The sequence below is a fragment of the Oncorhynchus nerka genome, linkage group LG27 (assembly GCF_034236695.1).
Source record: "Oncorhynchus nerka isolate Pitt River linkage group LG27, Oner_Uvic_2.0, whole genome shotgun sequence".
Lineage (NCBI taxonomy): Eukaryota > Metazoa > Chordata > Actinopteri > Salmoniformes > Salmonidae > Oncorhynchus > Oncorhynchus nerka.
In genome coordinates this window covers 29297210-29320305 of record NC_088422.1, presented here as the reverse complement: position 1 = coordinate 29320305, position 23096 = coordinate 29297210, and the positions used below count along the sequence as shown (strand labels likewise).

General features: G+C 39.9%; 1 protein-coding gene and 1 long non-coding RNA gene across 3 annotated transcripts in view; one reads left to right on the top strand and one right to left on the bottom strand.

Annotated features, from left to right (window-relative positions):
- LOC135565197 (uncharacterized) overlaps nt 1-14369 on the bottom strand; it is a 73103-nt gene extending 58734 nt beyond the window's left edge. The window contains exons 1-2 of the long non-coding RNA XR_010461381.1: nt 14298-14369; nt 13806-13979 (exon numbers count right to left, since the gene is read on the bottom strand). This is a non-coding gene — a long non-coding RNA (uncharacterized LOC135565197). The remainder of the gene's footprint in view (nt 1-13805; nt 13980-14297) is intronic.
- A 65-nt stretch (nt 14370-14434) lies between these two features.
- The window catches only part of lmx1bb (LIM homeobox transcription factor 1, beta b), a 65708-nt gene continuing 57046 nt past the window's right edge, over nt 14435-23096 (top strand). The window contains exons 1-3 of one of the 2 annotated variants that reach the window (XM_029637689.2): nt 14435-14702; nt 14980-15099; nt 15895-16081. In XM_029637689.2, the coding sequence (XP_029493549.1) occupies nt 15036-15099; nt 15895-16081 (251 nt within the window). In that variant the 5' untranslated portion in view covers nt 14435-14702; nt 14980-15035. Of the gene's footprint in view, nt 15100-15894; nt 16082-23096 lie in introns of both variants that reach the window. The other variant, XM_029637688.2, reaches the window with a different exon arrangement.

The following is a 23096-nucleotide window of genomic DNA, read 5'->3' as shown; positions in this document are numbered from 1 at the left end:
TAACCCGGACGGTGATGGGCCAATTGTGCGCCGCCCTATGGGACTCCCAATCACAGCCGGTTGTGATACAGCCTGGAATCAAACCAGTGTCTGTAGTGACGCCTCTAGCACTGAGATGCAGTGCCTTGGATCTCTGCGCCACTTGGGAGCCCCCATGCACACATACTCTACACAAGAATACACAAACTCATAGGTTTCACTGTAGAGGTAAGCAGGGTTAAGTGTTTTACTGTAGAGGTAAGCAGGGTTAAGTGTTTTACTGTAGAGGTAAGCAGGGTTAAGTGTTTTACTGTAGAGGTAAGCAGGGTTAAGTGTTTTACTGTAGAGGTAAGCAGGGTTAAGTGTTTTATTGTAGAGGGAAGCAGGGTTAAGTGTTTTATTGTAGAGGTAAGCAGGGTTAAGTGTTTTACTGTAGAGGTAAGCAGGGTTAAGTGTTTTACTGTAGAGGTAAGCAGGGTTAAGTGTTTTATTGTAGAGGTAAGCAGGGTTAAGTGTTTTATTGTAGAGGTAAGCAGGGTTAAGTGTTTTACTGTAGAGGTAAGCAGGGTTAAGTGTTTTACTGTAGAGTAAGCAGGGTTAAGTGTTTTACTGTAGAGGTAAGCAGGGTTAAGTGTTTTACTGTAGAGGTAAGCAGGGTTAAGTGTTTTACTGTAGAGGTAAGCAGGGTTAAGTGTTTTACTGTAGAGGTAAGCAGGGTTAAGTGTTTTATTGTAGAGGTAAGCAGGGTTAAGTGTTTTACTGTAGAGGTAAGCAGGGTTAAGTGTTTTACTGTAGAGTAAGCAGGGTTAAGTGTTTTACTGTAGAGGTAAGCAGGGTTAAGTGTTTTACTGTAGAGGTAAGCAGGGTTAAGTGTTTTATTGTAGAGGTAAGCAGGGTTAAGTGTTTTACTGTAGAGGTAAGCAGGGTTAAGTGTTTTACTGTAGAGGTAAGCAGGGTTAAGTGTTTTACTGTAGAGGTAAGCAGGTTTAAGTGTTTTACTGTAGAGGTAAGCAGGGTTAAGTGTTTTACTGTAGAGGTAAGCAGGGTTAAGTGTTTTACTGTAGAGGTAAGCAGGGTTAAGTGTTTTATTGTAGAGGTAAGCAGGGTTAGGTGTTTTATTGTAGAGGTAAGCAGGGTTAAGTGTTTTACTGTAGAGGTAAGCAGGGTTAAGTGTTTTACTGTAGAGGTAAGCAGGGTTAAGTGTTTTACTGTAGAGGTAAGCAGGGTTAAGTGTTTTACTGTAGAGGTAAGCAGGGTTAAGTGTTTTACTGTAGAGGTAAGCAGGGTTAAGTGTTTTACTGTAGAGGTAAGCAGGGTTAAGTGTTACTGTAGAGGTAAGCAGGGTTAAGTGTTATATTGTAGAGGTAAGCAGGGTTAAGTGTTTTATTGTAGAGGTAAGCAGGGTTAAGTGTTTTATTGTAGAGGTAAGCAGGGTTAAGTGTTTTACTGTAGAGGTAAGCAGGGTTAAGTGTTTTACTGTAGAGGTAAGCAGGGTTAAGTGTTTTACTGTAGAGGTAAGCAGGGTTAAGTGTTTTACTGTAGAGGTAAGCAGGGTTAAGTGTTTTACTGTAGAGGTAAGCAGGGTTAAGTGTTTTACTGTAGAGGTAAGCAGGGTTAAGTGGTTTACTGTAGAGGTAAGCAGGGTTAAGTGTTTTATTGTAGAGGTAAGCAGGGTTAAGTGTTTTACTGTAGAGGTAAGCAGGGTTAAGTGTTTTACTGTAGAGGTAAGCAGGGTTAAGTGTTTTACTGTAGAGGTAAGCAGGGTTAAGTGTTTTACTGTAGAGGTAAGCAGGGTTAAGTGTTTTACTGTAGAGGTAAGCAGGGTTAAGTGTTTTACTGTAGAGGTAAGCAGGGTTAAGTGTTTTACTGTAGAGGTAAGCAGGGTTAAGTGTTTTACTGTAGAGGTAAGCAGGGTTAAGTGTTTTACTGTAGAGGTAAGCAGGGTTAAGTGTTTTACTGTAGAGGTAAGCAGGGTTAAGTGTTTTACTGTAGAGGTAAGCAGGGTTAAGTGTTTTATTGTAGAGGTAAGCAGGGTTAAGTGTTTTATTGTAGAGGTAAGCAGGGTTAAGTGTTTTATTGTAGAGGTAAGCAGGGTTAAATGTTTTATTGTAGAGGTAAGCAGGGTTAAGTGTTTTATTGTAGAGGTAAGCAGGGTTAAGTGTTTTACTGTAGAGGTAAGCAGGGTTAAGTGTTTTACTGTAGAGGTAAGCAGGGTTAAGTGTTTTACTGTAGCGTTAAGCAGGGTTAAGTGTTTTATTGTAGAGGTACGCAGGGTTAAGTGTTTTATTGTAGAGGTAAGCAGGGTTAAGTGTTTTACTGTAGAGGTAAGCAGGGTTAAGTGTTTTACTGTAGAGGTAAGCAGGGTTAAGTGTTTTACTGTAGAGGTAAGCAGGGTTAAGTGTTTTACTGTAGAGGTAAGCAGGGTTAAGTGTTTTATTGTAGAGGTAAGCGGGGTTAAGTGTTTTATTGTAGAGGTAAGCAGGGTTAAGTGTTTTATTGTAGAGGTAAGCAGGGTTAAGTGTTTTATTGTAGAGGTAAGCAGGGTTAAGTGTTTTATTGTAGAGGTAAGCGGGGTTAAGTGTTTTACTGTAGAGGTAAGCGGGGTTAAGTGTTTTACTGTAGAGGTAAGCAGGGTTAAGTGTTTTATTGTAGAGGTAAGCAGGGTTAAGTGTTTTATTGTAGAGGTAAGCAGGGTTAAGTGTTTTATTTTAGAGGTAAGCAGGGTTAAGTGTTTTACTGTAGAGGTAAGCAGGGTTAAGTGTTTTACTGTAGAGGTAAGCAGGGTTAAGTGTTTTACTGTAGAGGTAAGCAGGGTTAAGTGTTTTACTGTAGAGGTAAGCAGGGTTAAGTGTTTTACTGTAGAGGTAAGCAGGGTTAAGTGTTTTACTGTAGAGGTAAGCAGGGTTAAGTGTTTTACTGTAGAGGTAAGCAGGGTTAAGTGTTTTACTGTAGAGGTAAGCAGGGTTAAGTGTTTTACTGTAGAGGTAAGCAGGGTTAAGTGTTTTATTGTAGAGGTAAGCGGAGTTAAGTGTTTTATTGTAGAGGTAAGCAGGGTTAAGTGTTTTACTGTAGAGGTAAGCAGGGTTAAGTGTTTTATTGTAGAGGTAAGCAGGGTTAAGTGTTAATACCAACACATTGCTCTCTTCACAGTTTGAGAAGCTCTCTCTGCAGGTTGGGAGAAGGCAGGATGAGCACTATGTTATGTGACAGTGGAGCGACAGTAATGACAACGGTGTGCTCTCCCTGTAATATGAGTGTTTGCTATCAGCCTGCCACAGTATCTGTTGTCTCACACTCTAGTCAGCATTAAAACTATTTTCACCTGATCCATCACATGGGAAGCAAGCGTTTGACAAACAATGTGTGAGACTGGTTTTTTTTATGACCCCTTGCCCCCTTAATTAAGACTAGTCTTTTGTTGTCTAATCTTTTATCGATTGAAAGGTAATAATTGTAACACAGATCCACTTCGACCAGAATAGAAGCACAGCAGGTCAGATGTGATTTCAGGGCTGAACTTGTACACTTAGACTGTGGCGGCCCATGTCACTTGGACAATTTTGTGGGGGCGTATTGCTGCTGAGCTGGGGATTGTGGCTGGCCAAGCCCACCAGATTGGCTCAGAATAGGCCCTCCTCCATAAGAACCACATCTCCTTCACAAACCATGCCCAGCGCCCCTTCAAAAAGCTGCCTCACATGGTTTCACTTTTCCCTCTGCTCCACTTTGTGATATTGAAAAATAATAATGATATTCAGAGACCACACTGTAAAATCAGAAAGGAATAGGTCTTTATTTTGTCCCTGTTTTGTGTAAACCCATGCCCTAGTTAAAAGGGTCGAGGCTTGCACATGTGTCTTTAGCGGATCTATTTAAAGGTATCTCTTTGTAACTTCCCTGCTATTTCTGGCACTGCTATATACAACCATTGGCATGGGGATATCTTCATTTTCAGCTACAATACATGTGAGAATTGATTTAAGAAGTTCAACTGAACTCTGGATCAGCACTTCAAAGCTCCGCCTTCTGAGAGTGAGGCCAGATGCACCATAGTCATTTTTTACCTCACACCCAAGACCAGGAACAGTATGTAAGCATGTAGACAGAGGGGGATCTGCCAGTTGGAAATTGGAAAAGGAAGCCTGTATTTATGAGGTGGTTTGAGGGGTTGTGTTAAGACTGGCTTAGCCTCTCACTCTCCCTCTGACAGGCCTGCTTCCTCTGTGACCAGGGAGAGGGAGGTAAAGTGAGTGACGGTGTGAGGCTTGTCAGGGGCAGGCAGCCCGGTAGACCCAGGGCATACAGCAGGCAGGCAGGCAGGTCTCCTGTGATCCAGCACTGATAAACTCTGCCTCCAATGTGAAAAGGAGCACAGGGAGCCATTAATCCCAAAGCATTTCGGTCTGTTTTTCTATTTGATGTGCTGCAGAGACCATGTCTCTCCCGCTGGCACAGATGGTCTGATCAGTAGCATCGGCATACACACAACTTCCACCGATACACCACTAATCTGATTATAGCACCGGCACCGGCACAGCCCCAACACACCCAACCTACAATACGCCTCTACACCACAAATACTTTTTGCATTCGCAAGATATGGATAAGCAAGAAGTTTAGCTTTGTCTTTTATCATACTGTAGCTTAACACGTGATCTATGATCTGGTAGGTTAGGTTAGCAACACAGATATTATTACTATCTAGAAAATGTTTCCTGCTTTACGTGCAGCAACACGTGACACTGTAGTTTATTTGAATGGGCTTAGCGCTGTGTACCTGGATAGGACCATCCATGGTAGAGGGAGGTGGTATTGCTCTAAGTGGTACTTCAGCACTGTTTGAAGTTCACCTAGAGGCCTCTAGTCTCTTTGTTGTTTTGTGAGTGTCGTCAGGTAGTGGGACGTCCCGCCTTTTAGAGGGGAGCTTGAACGTGTGGTCCTCCTTGCACGTCTACCTTAACAAGCCCCAACAGGACTCAAGGGAGAGAGGGATATCAAAACCATCTTGGCCAAGTACAGCAAGCGCTGTGGTGCAATGAGTGATCTCACAGAGGAGAACAGAGCCCCACGGCTCTCCTCTCCTCTCTGCCATGGCGTCTGGGTCGTGTGAGCCGCATTACTGTAATTGAGCAAGGATGGAGCCGGGCGTGAGGTGATCTCTCTCTCCCTCCGTCTCTCTGATATTTCTCCATATGTGAGATGACCAGTCAGAATCTTTTTTTTCCCTCCTGGGAGAGTAGGCCTTCAGCACAAAGTGCCTGTAACACAGAGATCAATTAACTCCTTTCAAGTGAGATCAAAGGGCCAATGTGCTGTGTCCAGACCTCAGCAGAACCTGCAGCCTCATTAAGCTCTTCTGATTGGACACATGAAGGGAGTTTGCTGCCATGTGTCTCATATGTGTGAGCTAGTCGTAAACAATGGTGATGTGATTGACTAGGACGGATGTTTGCAAACAAACCAACTTGGTAATGAGATTTTGTATTTCAGATTATTTAGATCATTCAAAATATGTCTACAACAAATGCGAACATCCCTTCAGACATATGTTTGCAATAATCAACAGTCACACAAAAATATCAAGGAATAATGTGTTTTCATATCTACTGGACATCAAATACTGTAGTGAGACGTTAAAACTCCCCTCAGTGGAAATCAGAGATTAGTAGATGTTATGTAGTATAGTACTACTATGGGAGAGTTAATGCCACCAGATGACATTGTATGACAAACAGGGAGGGGCTGGAGGTGGTGTGGTACAGCAAGGTGATGGACCATGGGGAGAGAGGAGAGACTTACTCCACAGACAGGTGCAATGACCCCGCACACCCCTGGAGGTGCTACATGCATTTTATTGGACATTTATGGCCGGGCAGCGTTTTTTAACACAGCCACCTGGATGCAATAAAGGGTCAGCTTCTGAGCTCCGGCAGCCCAAAGGATTTCCAAGCAACTCCCGTGGGACGCTTGCCCAGTTAAGATGTTTATTAAGCTGAAAGTGGTCCGGAGGGAAAACACAGAGCAGTACTGAGAGATTTGGGCAGCATTCTTCTTGTTAGTTGCAGCGCTCTGCAAAGGATGGGTTTATTTTCCCTGCTGAACCCAGAGGGAGGACAGGGTCAGTTCATAGGGCACGAGGTTGCCAAAGTGGTAACTAGGCACATGAACTCCAGGAAGGAAATTCCAGCAGACCAGCAAGGTCACTTTCTAACAATCACCCTCTCAATTACTCCCACATTACTGAGGGGGGTACTTACCTACATACGACTTCCATGCAGACCTGACCCGTAGCATGTTCAGTGTACTTTCCTTTCATTTTGACAAGATTTTTTGTGACTTGCAGAAACAAATTCTAAGTGGTACTAAATGTATTTTAAGAACCTTTCACATGAATAATCATTCAAATGTTATCAGCAAGAAACCCTGTGCTCTATTACTACACTATAGATGATTGTTTTTCTAGTGACCTCCGTGAGTACCACTAGACCACTAGTTCAAAGCCCTGGTCTTCAGCACCAGATGGGGGCTCTAATAACTTCAGTTAGCCTGTTAGCTCTCCTTTAAGGGGCAGAAAACATCCACTAATATATTCATTAGACTTTATGGTTCTCTGCTCTGGCTTTCTCATTTTGACAAAAGCCAGAGAGCCTTTTTCTCTCTCTCTCTCTCTCTCTCTCTCTCTCTCTCTCTCTCTCGCTCTCTCTCTCTCTCTCTGTCTCTGTCTCTGTCTCTCTGTCTCTGTCTCTGTCTCTCACTCACTCTCACTATAGGTATATGTAATTATTCAGTCAGACGTTCCAAGTATTTCTTTGTTTCTGGGAGGGATATGCTGAAGTTGTGGTCCGTCCATAAGGAGCAGCACGTTGTGATGGAGAGGGGTTTTAGAATACTATGCCTAATGTTCAGGACAGATTGGAAATGTTCACTTGTGAGAGATGCTGTCTAGATCTTCACTACCAGATCTACCCTGTGGATAAACATCTGGTGGATTTCTACCTTTTCTCTGAAGCCTTTTAATGGGAAACACACACTCACACACACACTTCCACAAGAACACTGTGTTACACCTATGGACTGCACAAGAAAAGTGACGTGTTCGTGAAGTAATTAACTCAATTATATAACAAAAAATAATAGTTGAAGTACTTTTCTTAGTAACTCTGGCCCCTAAGCCATTGCACAGTAGGTGTGACTGTGCATTGCCTACACACATCTACTAAACATTATGGACTTACATTGCATGTATAACTGTGCAATAAATGATGAAATCATGTCTAGTCTCTGTTTAGCATCATTTGTGAAAGTATTGCATGCAATGCATGTAAACGCCTTTGGATTTGATGTCAATTGTCTCCAAGTACCTCTGTAATGGATTCTCCATAGTGTGGTGTTCGTCATGATTACACAGCTTTCAGGACTCCTAAAACTAACATGGTGCTATGACACAGCATGGAGTCTGTAGATCCATTTAAAGTGTCTTTCAGTGCTCTAGCCACAAGGTCTGTAGGCACATATCATTTAGAGAGCTCATAGAGAATTTATGCGTCCCACATGAGAAAGATCTGCTTATGCCTGTTGTAAATGGCACATATCCTACAATCCTGCTGGGAACCTCCTACGGCCTTGCTTTCTCTCAAGGGAAACATTATTGTTCTGGAGGCATATCAAATGAACAACACAACCATCCGATGAAAGGCATTGTAAATCGTGCTCGAAGTTGAGAAACATTTGCCATCGCTAGAGCCTCAAAGCAGGCTAAAATATATTTCTGCAGCTGTTACACACTTCTTCCATAATTATTTCCCAGGAAGGATACTCTATCGGTCCATGTTTGTGAGCAAATGGAACGTGTACTGTATGTTCTCTATTGTTTCAGCTGAGTAGTCTCTGCTCTGGTCTTTCTATCATCTCCCACTCACAGACACAACTCCCCTGTCTGTCTATTTGGCCTATTAACTTATCCAGATGTGGCTTGGTTTTCTATGTACTGTTCTACAGCTTCGTTCTGCACTTACCTCAGATGCTTCATGTTTCTTAGTCACAGCACTATGCATATGCCAGATGGATCATGACAGCCTTTACCAACAATGGAATGGTCAACTATGGTCACAACCATCTGGGTAGTGGCACGGAGAGATGTTGGGTGACTGACAGAGATTTGGTACTAGCACTGTTTTGGTAATACAACATCTTGCCATGTGTTTTGGGTATTTGATACGTTTTTGGTTGCATGAAGACGTGTTTTACAATACCTTGTATATATGACACTACGCAGAGAAGAAAGATACCCATATCCCTGAAAACAAAGCCTTTTCCAATGCTGGTTTGACAGTATGTTTCATCTGTTGCTATCTTTCATCTGCTCTCTCCACAATGACTGATGTATAGTTTGGAGGAGGACTTTTGGTGGGGAAAGTTGTTTGATCTATGTGAATGGCATGCCATAGGCAGACACATTTTTTTGTGTTTTACGAAACTCTGCAGTAATGGCAAGTAGAACAACCCTTCATTGGCAACCCAGTATTCTTTACGGCATTATACATCATCGGTGTTTGGATAAGATGTGCCAGTCTTGAATTTAGTCATTTTTGATGATATTGTTATTTATTCTTTTTAAATATTGCTCACATTATATTACTCACTCATTATAGTCAGATCCAAAATGATTGAAACACTTGATAAAGATGAGCAAAAAAAGACTGTATAAAATAAACAACACAAGTACTGAGCTATATTGTTATACTGTTACATATGCAACAAACAAAAAAATTATAATTGGCCACCCTGTTCTATGCAACATTAAATTGCTGTTCACTGTAACCTTGTGTAGCAATTTGACATTCTCATTTGTTGTGGATAACACTTATTCAAGATTTTGGCATTACACATTTTGTGTATAACGTTATTATGATTTCTTACCATATTAAATTGAAAGTAGTTCTGGGGCAAAAAGAGTAGCTCATATTTCTGCAGTGTGTGGGAATGAACCATAAGTGAGTCACATGTAACTGTTAGAATGTACAGCAGGGGGCATCATTGTAGTGCTGATTTTCTCTCAGAGGGGGTGTATAAGGCTGTGGCTGTGAAAATGATAGAATTTCAGCACTGTTGTTTTGCTGTTGTTGTTGATTGTGTATGTTATATTATGTTTGTTTGTTTGTTTTTATTGATGTTGCCAGTAGAACTCCAGCATTCTCTTCCTTCTTTCTATGTACTGTATCTGTATGAGTACATTCTGCTGTGAAAGGGACCATGTGTTTGCTGTTTGTTCAGAAAGGAGTAACCAGTGTATTTTAAAAACTGGTGTGAAATGAGAGTGTCGTTTTGGGATTGCAGAATGAAATACATATAATAGACACTCATATTTCAATATTTGTATTCATTTTCAGTGTTTTAATGGCTAATTATTTCCCTTTCTTATATTTAGTTTACTATTAAACGTATGTTTGATGAGGCTAAATCAAGGATGTTGTTTGTAGTTTTGGATATGAGTGTATCAAAGAGGGCATGATTGAGTTGCACGATAAAGGATTCTGGTGGTCTGTACTGGCCTCCAGGAGTGGCCTTCAGAAATCAAGAGTTGAATAAACAACACCTAGTTAATAATATATTCTGGCCATTTTGTGTGATATCTCAGAGATCATGTTCTGTGTACCTCAGCCTGTGCTTGTAAGCAGCTCTTTAAGCTACAGTGAGACATATCTTGTGTGGAGCTCTGGAGCTTTTATCCTTGCCTTTAAAGACACATCATGGAGAGCCAGGGGTTTTGAGGAACATTCATTAAAAGATCAAAGTGAGTTAAACCACCAAAGTCCTCCACCACTGCAATGTACTGTATGTATCTGGTGTATATGCCTTCAGTCTGGGCTTTTTCACTAGGATATCTAGACTAAATAAGTCACATTTGCATTAAAGGGAAGTTTGATTTGTGTTCCTGTATTTGTATATCCTTTTGTAGCTATTGTCAATATTTTGGAATACTATTTATCTGACATTAATCTAATCTGATCTGATGTATTTAAAGTATAATTATAGTGTTTTGTAGAGTACAAGATTCCAGTAAAAAGCCTGACAAACTTTTCCACAAAATGTACTCTCTAAATGGTTATTCTCATTATGTTGATTATTGATTATGTTGGATATGTTGAACGGAAAGCCAACCTATCAATTTTACTGATTTGACCAATTTTAACTCAATTAAACTCATTATGTATGCCCTGCAATGTCATCATCAATACTTAAAATCGTATTTTATGCCCCATGCACATTATTGAAATCGAAAAACGTTTATATTGGTGAGAGCAAACTAAATTGAGGTTGCCTATAGTTACCAGAAATTCGTAGGCGTCAAGTGTAATAAAATGTACCTTTGAAATATATAACAATCAAATGCATGTTTATACTTGGCTACATTATACAAGGATTTTAGGTTTTCTGTTTGTATTATTATTGTTATTATTTAAGGTAACAGTAATAACAGTAAATTAATAACTTAAATAAAACGATTATTTGTGTGTGTAATTCAACTAGTTATCACTATGTTTGAGACCCGTCATTATGATTGTGGTAAAGATATAGAGTTGATATTTGAATTGTTTTATCAAATATGATCTATAATATATATTTGTATATAGTAGTTATAACCCGTGTTTAATTCCTTGTCGGTCTATTATAGAGGGTTTTGCGATGAAAATAACAAGTAACAGGTTCTTCGAGCCGATAATGAAATAGGTATTGACCTGACCCTTCACATCTCGCTCAGTGATCTCACAAACACACACTCTTTGCCCCGGGCTCTGAAAGTTAACTGTTCACGGAGGTCATATCACTGTTGATCTATATATAAGATAATAAAACGATTTATATATTTAACGAATTTATTAGCAGTTTCAGTTTTTGTCTGATAATTATTGGTTTGTTGTACTGCAATATCGGCTATTTTACCATAAGATAAATGTAATCACAATGGACACAATAATAAAATACAGTTTGTAACCAACAATTTAAAAATTTTGACTCAAATTAGTATTAAAAATAGCAGTTTATCATTCGGTTACTTGATTCGTTCTCTTATGTCTTGAATGGCCTATTTAAAATACGAATAAAGTAAATGTTGTTGTTGCTATTTAGGTCTGCAACGAATTGAACTTAAGCTTGCATGCATTTAATTTAATTCAAACAAAACCTCTTGTCTTTTCGGTGGGTGCAATAGAAATGGGCTGTTTTACTGAAAACAGACTATTCTTTGCATACTATTGGGACCTTTCCCAAGGTGCACATGCACCACACCTGCTGCGTGAAGTTTCTTCGGAAGTAGGACTATGGCAGGACGGGGTTCTCACGTAGAGACCATTAAACGCGGCGGGCAAAAACACAGCTTTTGGTTAAGTATTGACCTATCCGATAGCCAGTAGTTGGTGTTCATGATAAGCACGTATGAATTGTCTTGTCGATAGGATGCAATGAGAGTAACATGTATACCATCCCCACAGAAGGCAGATCAATCCCATAGGCCTACCGTTCAGGAAGCTTACTATTGTTCTATCTATTATATACCTGTACTCTTCTATTGTACGCGAATTAACTATTTCTCTAAATTAGTTTTCTGAATATGACATAATACCTTTGTCTGATGCCTCTGACATACAGAATATCCTATAGGCAAAGCAACATTAGTCTCTGTTGAGGCAGTAGTTTTGTAAGAGAACCGCAGCATATAAACAAATATATTTACCAAATCAAATCCAACTCAATCCAGAATATGTCTAAATAGTCATGCACGAATAATTATTGTCAAGACAATTCTTAATTAGACCCAGTCGTTAGTAGTTCTTCTTCTGAACGCCAGAGGGCATCGGCTTGAACATTGCAAAGTAGGCTACAGTTCACTGTATGGTCCACAAAGGATATCAAGAACAATATGGATACCAGGTAGCTCTAACCTAAAACTAAGACTACACACTGTAGTATCATTCGATCACGTGTAGAACTTTTTTCATAGGATTATGTTATGCATTTTATTTTCAAAACGGCATGTTTAATTTTGTAATTTGGCTTTCCTATTATTTTCTATAGGCCTATGTGTAATATACCTAGTTATATTTATATATGTGTAATATAGGCTGCCTGGTTATGTTTCATTCCTTTACTACGATTGTAAACGTATTATTAGTAGTAGTAATAGTAGTATTGATTGTTGTTTTGGTTATTTTGTATTTGATGTGGTTGCTAATTATTGTGTAAAATTCTATCGGATTTTAGCTCAAATAATTTGCATCGGCCAACACATCATTGGCATCTATACCATATTTCTTATTTATTAGCCTATATGTATACATATCCCAACTTTGGCTTTGGTTGGATCAGCCCTGCAACAACATGAAGCAATATTATTGGAAATAAAATATGGGCTAAATGCAATAAACTATTACCGCCTGATTTAGGTCCTTTAAGCTATTTAAACAACGATGAAAATATTGCCAGTCTCTTTTCTATTGCTGACAAGTCGGTTTGAGTTTGATCTAGTATTTATTTGACTACTTGGACATTTAGGATATCCTTTGGATTTAGACGCGCGGCGATAAATAATATCTGATCCAAGTAATTAACTTAAGCAGAGGACGTCTCTTCCAACCCACCTCCTGCCCGATGTTGTGCTTGATCACATTGAGATTAGAATCACATTAAACCGCTGAGCTGAGGAATCTCCAGACCTAAAGCCATGCATGGGCGACGGAATGGTCAAACCCATGAAGGTGTGCGTCTATTAGCCAATTCAAGACTTTCTAGGCCTTTACTTGGTGTAGAGATATAGAGAGGGGTGAGGTAAAAGAGGTAGCCTTGTATCTCAGAGTGACTGCTTGAAGTGTCCTTATGCCTCTGAGGTACTGAATCCCTGGAGTACTGCGAAAGGGGAGGCATGACGAATTATCTATAGCACCCTGTGATTTAAGCTACGGTCGACTCACATTCCTCACCTTTGCAGACAACTTAAAACATGAAGCCCGTATTGGAAAGCTAAAATATTTTACATGGCCTTTAAGACAAACATTATGTCATAGTCTATAGGCCTACATAATGTCAACTAGTTGCATCTAATAAAAAATGGTTTCACATGGTTCCTTTTTTACATGTGTATCATTGGTTAAAATTGGAAATAATTGAGGAGTGCTTCTTTTCTTTTGTGGGGGATACTATTTTCGATTCCAAGGCTTGCTTTTCTGAGCCATGCTGTCATGAATAAATCTGTTTCCAAGTCCTGTGCATCTCAATCACAACCGAGGACACGTGCGATTGATAAAAAAAGATTAAAGGAATTATAGCCCTCTGCTGAATTATAATGAAGGCCTGTGTCCAGCACAGAACAGCATTGTGTCAGTATGAATAATTAGTATAACTACACTTGTTTGTTTATGATAAATGTTTGTTTGTTTATGTGAATAAAATTCAATTTTTTTAAACCAAATTTTGTTCCGAAATTTACACCACAATAATAATAGTTTTGATTCCTCGGGATGCACACAACCAAAAAGAGAAGCATGTCCAACTGCGTACAATAACTAGGCTTATGCAAATAGGTGCACAGCCAAACAGGTCGCATTCCATGATGTATTAGGCAACAATATTACTAACAATTTAACATAGACCTAAATTATGCAAACGATAGCCCTAATTTATTGAATGAGATAAAAATGGTTCCATCCTGTTTTTAAAATAGATTGTACGTGCATAAGCTCTAGCAACATGATTAGAGGAAGAAAAAGTCAGAATAGGCTACTTTCTAGACGGGCTACTTTCAAGTATGTTTCAGTGGAAGCCACTCTCACCGTCGGCATCAAGGCTGCACAGTGTTCAGTTATCGCCACCCATCGCCAGGTGCATCGGCTGTACAGGAGTCACTAGGTTCGAGTCTTTGTAGTGCACAGTGGACACAATACCACAAAGCATGTGAACGTCGAAAGCGTAATGGTCCAATACTTAATTTCAAAGCTTTTACTAACCTATATGAAGACATGAAGAAAAAAAAGAAGAAAAAGAAGAAAAAGAAGAAGCATCAACAACAACAACAAAAAACATTAAAAACAACAACAATAGGCTTACTAGGATACTTATACTACTACTCTAATAATTACAATAATTGATGTATTATTATAATATCAATTGTAATAAAGAAGTATTATCTTAACAATGGTTCACTTTGAACCAAATGAAGATATATTGCAAATGGCCATAGCAAGTTAAACTACTTGATATACCTTTAGATTACAATGTACAGTATTTGAGTTGTTGTACACTGACTGCATTTTTGTTTCTCTCACCATATTGTGTCTATAGCTTTGTTCAAAGTGATAGGCGAAACATAGTTCAACTTTTAGAGCGCACCAAATGTGAGCACCAATAGCATCTCAATGTCAGTAAATAGTCTTTAAAAAGTGACGCGGCCCCAAAGGGGTGGGGGGAGGATCCATTCGCTTCAATCTCGTAATGCAGACTTTTCAAGCGGCATGGATCCGTCCAAGGGGCATAGCATTTGAAGAGTTACCATTGGAACATTTCACTCATATTTTCTGGAGTTACAATTGTTGTTGTTTTAGTAGTTTTTCTTGGTAGAAACATACGTCTCGAGCGGATAAGCTTCATCCTCCATAGAATTCTCTTCTGGTCACGCGCGGGTGCAAACAAGAAGATAGCCTACAGTATACATATTCAGTCCAATTTAACAGGTGACTGCTCCAAATAGTGTTTGTCAGGTTTATTGTCACTTCTCATCCGATTCTGTGACATATGACGATCTGCTTAGGATAGTCCTACAAACAGTGGCGTCTGTCTTAACGTTGGGACGACTTTTTTTTAATTATTTTTTTTGTTAAAGTTAGCGATCTGGGAAAACGCATTGTTTGTGTATGTGTGTGCAAGTAGCCTCAGCAAATATTGTGGCATTTAGCTAGTATTTGAAGCGAAGAACAGTCTGACAGTACATTGTTATGGATATTGCAACAGGTCCGGAGTCACTGGAACGCTGTTTCTTGAAGAGAAACCAATCCAAGTACCCAAGGATGTTAGACGGTATAAAGACTGAAGATCATCCCCATCGTCAAGCTACCCTTGGAGTCGTGCTTGGTAAGTCCGCATAGTTTCATCTGCATCTAAAAGAGCCCGGAGCACAGACATCACACACAATACGAGAAAGTTCTAGAATATACTTACATTGCTATAAGTGTGTGTCCTGCAGCTATACGTGCAGACTATCCCCCCACGAGCCATAGGCCTCCTTAACATTTTACACCATTTGCTTTAGTTATAATTTTAATAATGAATGTAGTGTATTTACTGTAGGCCGGCTTGTTTAGCAGAAATAATAGCACAATTATATAATTGTATTTAGAATCTCCCTATTACACTGACAAAACTAGCCTATTTCATTATTTTGTGAAATTATCACTATTTCAAATAATTGGATTACCGTTACTGCAATTGATTGCTGTTTTTTATGCATATCACATTTAACAAATACTTTATTTTCACCGCAGGCGGATACCTTCTCTTTTCAGATTTTGTGGTTGTGGTATAGATAGCCAATTAAAACACATTCATATCTTTGGTTTAGAATATTTAGATCATTCCAATTATAAGATTAGGTAGGGCCTAAAACCGGGTCTTGTAGTGTGAAATGGACTGTTTGTGTCTTTTTATAATTACCTGTTTAAGACATGTTTATCATCTATGACCTTATATTTATTAGCTAAACTGAACATTTACATTGTTTAGCTAATAAATATACAGTTATATAGATTATAATCATGTCATAAACCGGTAACTATAAAAAAAGACACAAACAGTCCATAAAGTATAGTTAGTATGCATACTATTGTTAAAATATTTTTGCCCTTTTAACTTATTTTACATCCATTTTAGGGACGGAATGCCATCACCAATCTGTATGTGAAGGATGCCAGCGTCCAATATCTGACAGGTTTCTGATGAGAGTCAACGATTCCTCATGGCATGAGGAGTGTCTGCAGTGCGCTGTGTGTCAACAACCTCTAACTACCAGTTGTTATTTCCGAGATAGGAAACTGTACTGCAAACATGACTACCAACAGTAAGAAAAATAATATTTACATATAGACTATTCTCTGGTTGTTTTACGCACAATGAAAGAACACCAAGTAGGCTAGGCCTGTTCACTTGGGACGCATGACTGTAATTATGTTTAGAATGTGTCCAACAATTGTATAATTCCAGCCAAATAATCCATTTCAATTTAACTTTATTCATCCCATGATCTATCAGTAGGCCTACACTATAAGCTGATGTGTACTTTTTTTTTCTCCCAGTATTGTCACTCTCACACAGATACGCGATCCGGCTACTTGTCAAGTTGCCAGACGCTCTTTAGAAAATATGGCCTACATTTATTATATTATATACCTATAATTGAGAACATTTTGCTTTTCAATCGTTTCTTTCTATTTGTATGGCATGTGATAATTCACTTTGGTGTTAACCGTAATACGTTTCTAACGGAGATGTGTTCTTATAGCCTATCCAGTATCGACGACTTAGTCAAAACTATAGTCAGTCACAAAACGATTGCTTTTACTGGCACTTAATTATCTGCAATTTTGTGGATATTTTCTGAATTGTTATGACAAGGATCTCTTGGATTGGAGACCGATGATGGTCACTGCAGCATTTAGTGGAGTATTTATCCTAACCGCTGTGTATGGTACGTGGAAGGCACAATTGAACAATTTTAGATTTAAATGTAGCTAGACCTTTTGTTCGTTTCAAGATAAAACAACAACCAAAACATATCGACCCACATTTTGGAATAGTTTCTTGATATTATTTCGTTATTAATCCTATATCATGGTAATAATTACACACACACGAACAAAATAGAACTAGAGGGAGCTATAAGCCTTTTCGAATATAGTGGGCCTCTATGAAAATATTGGCTTTAGTTTTGTTCCTTTCTTATATTAGAGGAATAATATGTCAGCATTCGACCATTAAAAAAACTCCACGCGCATAGCAACAATGACATGCTAAAGATTTGTGGCCTTCGTGGTCTTCAAATGGTTTTACACTCTGAGAACTTAAACTATAATTTCTTGAACTTATTATTATTGTTATTATTATTATTTGGTCTTTATAACTTTTACTTCAGAAATGTTTAATTGGTAGACTAATAAGACTTGAATGGAAATGTATTGTGAAATGATTACACAAAATGATTACACAATTTATTTGTGTAGTTATTTATCTATAACCAACAGTAAGAACATGGGCCATTTCAGTTATGGTATTTTCCTGCCGATTAGCCGACATGCATGCTTGGAAAGGACAAGAGAGTCCCGGAATTCTATTGGCAAAGTTACCTTTGCGCGCATCCAATCAGTGCGCCTTTGTAATAGTGAAACTCACTGGCTGGGGGCGTTTGCTGTTGTCTCGATGGGAGGCTTAAGTTTATTCTGCCTCACTGACTGTGTGCAACATGTGGCACTATGTCCCCACTCATTGTATTAGTGCTCTTCATGCTTGTCACTACATTTTAAGCTTTATGTGTCAGTTTTTTTTAACATTGCTACTTCAATACCTGGGACATTCTAGCTCCCTGCTAGATGCCCTGCAACAAACAATGAGCTACATATATTGCCCTGCATCACTGTTTTTGTCAGCCATTCATCCTGCTCTGTCCAACATGACCATAGGCAGTTAGTGGTAACAATGTGGATTTCATAGCAGCAGCTCCAGGATGCCATTGCCTGGGAGATGCAGTCAGGAAACAGTGACATAGACAAACGGTGCAGGGGGGGGGGGGGGCATGTTTAACACAAGAATACTAAACAAACAAATAATTTGACCAACTGGGGACATTTTATTGGTCCTCACAAGGTCAAATGCTATTTCCAGGAGGTTAAGGTTAGTCTTACTGTTAGGGTTAGAAATATGTTTAGGTTTAGGGCTAGGAGCTAGGGTTAGGTTCAGGGTTAGGGTTAAGGTTCGGTTTAGGGTTAGGGGTTAGGTAAATAGGATTTTGAATGGGACTGAATTGTGTGTCCCCACAAGGTTAGTTGTACAAGACTGTGTGTGTGTGTGTGCGTGTGTGTGTGTGTGTGTGTGTGTGTGTGTGTGTGTGTGTGTGTGTGTGTGTGTGTGTGTGTGTGCGTGCGTGCGTGCGTGCGTGCGTGCGTGCGTGCGTGCGTAAAATTGTGTATGAGGTCTGAACAGGCAGTAATTTCTAAACACATTTGGGGTGTTGTTTTGGCCGTGAACTTGTTGTAACGGTGTGAGCTCCGAGGATATCCAGAGCCTCTAAACAGCAACCTGCTGATTCCTGTCATGTACGCCCACACTATTATCCATCATTACACCATCCAGCCTCCCTTTCTTCACCTTCCATCAGTCTCAGGTCAACAACTAGCAGGGGGGTCCCATGTACACAACACTACCTGTATTTGTTTCTTTCATTTGCATTGATGGGATACTTAGAGATGTAATTGGCACCATTATGATTTTTATGACACCAATTTAAGGTGCATATATCAGCCCACAAACTGCCATGACCTGCAAGGCAGACTCCTTGCCATACAACAGGAGAAGTGCCTAATTACATTTCTACAGAAATTGATTCATTGGCAAACATTTATTTTCACACCTATAGCACAATTTACAGCTGTATGTTCAGACAGAGGAGATTTGATGATTTTGTGTCCCAGTAAATTGTCCCTCCAGTGTATTTTTACAAAACCTGTTATGCTGAATAATGTTATTTTAGAATTAGGGTACAATTTCATTCTATAAATGTTCAGAAGACCTGTTGATATTAACAACGGGATTGAGCATTTTTCCCCGCGTTATCGGTCTGCTAATATAGGACTAGTAAAGGCCCTGTGCACTACAAATACAAATACAAATACAAATACAAATACAAACATTCAGATTTTTCAGAGGGTGCTGCGGCACCCTCAGCATCCCTACTTCCTGTGACTATGATGTGTAGTAGTTTAGACTAGTATAGGTTACAATGTAAAGCCACTACTAACCAAAGTAAATAGTTATGGTTGGTTTGGTTGTCTGCTGGGTGGGAGCTGTAACCGTAGAAACCATGAGGTGGTCATTTGTCTGTCTGTCGGTCGGGGAGTGAGATGATGTGTGAGAAGTGTAGTGAAAATAGACCATCCCCCTGATAGCTGCTTCTGACCTGGTGTTGGGAGTTTAATTAGACATCATTAGAGGACACACATCTCCCTGAGAGGGGCGTCTGGTCTGAAAAGACCCGTGTAATAAGGGTGTCACTTCACATGTGTTGGACAGTAGACTACTATTGAGGAATGTTGAGCATTCTGCAACAGCAATGGTCTGGCTGTTTATGAGAATATTAAAGTGTATTATTTCTGAAGATATATTGTTGTCAACTATTATACTGTGATGCTCAGACAAGTGCAGATGGGTGGCAACAGATCTAGTGAAATATTAAAATTATAATGCATTTGTATCTATATTGCTAACCACTTGATCCACTATATGAATATACAGTATGTCGAAGCAGCAGTATTGTTCAATTCACTAGCCACATTATTTTAACAGACCACTGAACTCATAACACCAGAGCCCCCTTACCTTCACTCCTTCCCTCGTAATTCTCAGTGTTGGACGATCCCCTGGTGTGCTGATAGGTGCTTTTTATGCTGGATTGGGGTGTCCTCCTGTGAAATTGTGTTTTTTAATTAGCTGTGTTTGGGATGCGGGGCGGTGGATAGGCTACATGCTGACGGCTAGGTTTCTACATAAGCTGCACTAACTTACTGTGTTCCACTCACTGTAGTGTACGACACTCCCACGTGGCCTTTGTTCTCGTGTGAAAAGGGATGCACGCAAAATGGACAAGGCTTTCTCCTGCCTCAAAGATACTCTTACACATACATACTGTAGCTATGGCATGGTGTTTAGATGATAGGATAAAAGACTAGGCAGGTCAGAAACAGTAAGATGTATTTCGCAAGAAGTAGTGTTCTTTATTCTCAAATTTTTCCAAAAGAAAGAGTGAAAGGGGGTGAAGAAGTAGCTACGGCTAGTGCTGGTGTCGAAGTAGAGGGCCCCTGCAGAAAGACAAATCTAATATTAGCTGGCGTAAGCTGGATAATATTGCTTCAGCTTGCCTGGATTCTTAGTGCACTGACTGGGTTAGCTGTATTCCTCTGTAAGGAAGTATTTGGTTCTGTGTCAGCATTGCCTGGCCTATCCTAGCAACATAAAATGATGCAATCATCTGTCATTTCATAATGTGCCAACCATTTCCCCCTACACATTGTGACCTGTTAAGGGTATTTTAGGGGTATTAATGTGTAATGCCGGGGGCACTTTGTATTCACTTGGTGCATTTCCCAGTGGTTAATTGAGTTTCTAATTATAAGCTTGTAGATGAAATTATGAATATTTTATTGAACAGGTCATAATACCCAACATAATATAGGCGTAGTCATTCGTAAACTAATACTTTACAAAATGGTGTGTTTAATATGTCTACAACAACGTCTTGCTTAATCACAATGTGTGCGTGTGTGTGTGTGTGTGTGTGTGTGTGTTGGTGTGTGGGTGTGTGTGTGTGTCTGTGTGTGTCTTTGTGTGTGTCTTTGTGTGTGCATGCATGCTTGCACGTGTGCATGATAACAGTTGAAAAACAAAGAGCTAGCAGAATACTTTGGCAAGCCACAGAGGCTCAACCATGTTAATGCCCATCAACACTTAAAAGGCCAGGCTGATGGGTAGGGATGTGGGGCTACGCCTCTGTGGCTTGGTGTGGGGGAGCTGTTGGCCTGAGGAAGAGAGGAGGGGAGTCAGACCTGTACTGGGAGCTGTCTGGTGGGTTCACATTAGAATGATAGCAAAGGAAGCAAAGCAACTCAAGCATTCAATTTGTTAGTAGCCACAATAACCTCATCTCCTAAAGTTGTCTGTTAGGGATTGAGTGAAGGAGCCAGCGGGACAGGTCAGTCAGATATTAATACTCCTCAACTATGGTAAAGAAACTAGTACATGGTGATTTTCATCAGCAGCTTCAACTCTTCAGGGGATCAAATGTATTTGCAGAGGATGACAACTATTCAAAACACACCGCAAATGTTTACCACAATATGCTGCAAAAATGCAATCAAAAATAACCGCTAAAATGAGTATGAAGAAAGCTAAATATCCAGTTGATGATTTCAAAACTGAGAGAGAAAAACAGAGAAGATACAATGAAAAGGGGACAGAGTTAATTGCACATTAGTAGAGGTGTCAATTTGGGAAAATATAGTAGGATTGCAGTTTTTCATTGATTTTATTGTGAAAAATAGATAAATAAATAGATAAATAATTGGAATGCATTTTTTTTACAATGTCGTTTTAGTGTATGTACCTGCAAAATAGCATCGTCTCTTTCCTTGCCTGTTCTACAAGCACCCCAGTCGAACGTGCATGTGGAATTGAGACAAGGCCTCTTCTGGCTCAGGATTCCAGGACTGGCCCCCTGCACTCTGTAAATGTGATCCAGCTCTGGAATGTTTTTCCAACACCTAGACTTTTCACAGATACACAAGAAAGGGGTGGCATCAGGGTGGCAAGTGCTGCAGTCCGAGTGCTGTCTGCTTGTAGCTCACTCTCACACTAACGTCACACATTCTACAACCACATGGGGTTCTGGGCATACAGTGCATTCGGAAGGTATTCAGACCCTTTGACTTTTTCTACATGTTGCTACGTTACAGCCTTATTCTAATTTATTAAATACATGTTTTCATCACCATTCTGCACACAATACCCCATAATGACACAGTGAAAATTGATTTTTTTTTAAAATGTTTGTAAATGTATTAAAAATACAAATAAACAGAAATACTTTATTGACATAAGTATTCAGATCCAATGCCATGAGACTCAAAATTGAGCTCAGGTGCATCCTGTTTCCATTAATCATCCTTGAGATGTTTCTACAACTTGATTGGAGTCCACCTGTGGTATATTCAATTGATTGGACATGATTTGGAAAGGCACACACCTGTCTATATAAGGTCCAACAGTTGACAGTGCATGTCAGAGCAAAAACCAAGCCATAAGGTCGAATGAATTGTCCGTAGAGCTCTGAGACAGGATTGTGTCGAGGCACAGATCTGGGGAAGGGTTCCAAAATGTTTTACAACATTGAAGGTCCCCAAGAACACAGTGGACTCATTCTTAAAATGAATAAGTTTGCTGGCCACCAGGCCCAACTGAGCAATCAGGGGAGAAGGGCCTTGGTCAGGGAGGTGACCAAGAACCCGATGAACCTGACAGAGCTCCAGAGTTACTCTGTGGAGATAGGAGAATCTTCCAGAAGGACAATCATCTCTACAGCACTCCACCAATCAGGCCTTTATGGTAGAGTGGCAAGACAGAAGCCACTCCTCAGTAAAAGGCACATGACAGCCAGCTTGGAGCTAAAACTCACCTAAAGGACTCTCAGACCATGAGAAAAAAGATTCACTGGTCTGCTGAAACCAAGATCGAACCCTTTGGCCTAAATGCCAAACGTCACTTCTGGAGGAAACCTGGCATCATCCCTACGGTGAAGCATGGTGGTGGCAGCATCATGCTGTGGGGATGTTTTTCAGCAGCAAGGACTGGGAGACTAGTCAGGATCGAGGGAAAGATGAAAGGAGCAAAGTACAAAGAAATCCTTGATGAAAAACTGCTCCAGAGCGCTTAGGACCTCAGACTGGGGCAAAGGTTCACCTTCCAACAGGACAACGACCCTAAGCACACAGCCAAGACAATGGAGGAGTGGCTTCAATGGCCCAGCCAGAGCCTGGACATCTCCGGAGAGACCTGAAAATATCTGTGCAGCGACACTCCCCACCCAACCTGACAGATCTTGAGAGGATATGCAGAGAAGAATGGGAGAACCTCCCCAAATACAGGTGTGCCAAGCTTGTAGTGTCTTACCCAAGAATTCTCGAGGCTGTAATCACTGCCAAAGGTGCTTCAACAAAGTACTGAGTAAAGGGTTAGAATACTTATGTCAATGTGACAAAAAAATGTGCACAAATTTCTATAAAACTGTTCTGGCTTTGTCATTATTTGGTATTGTG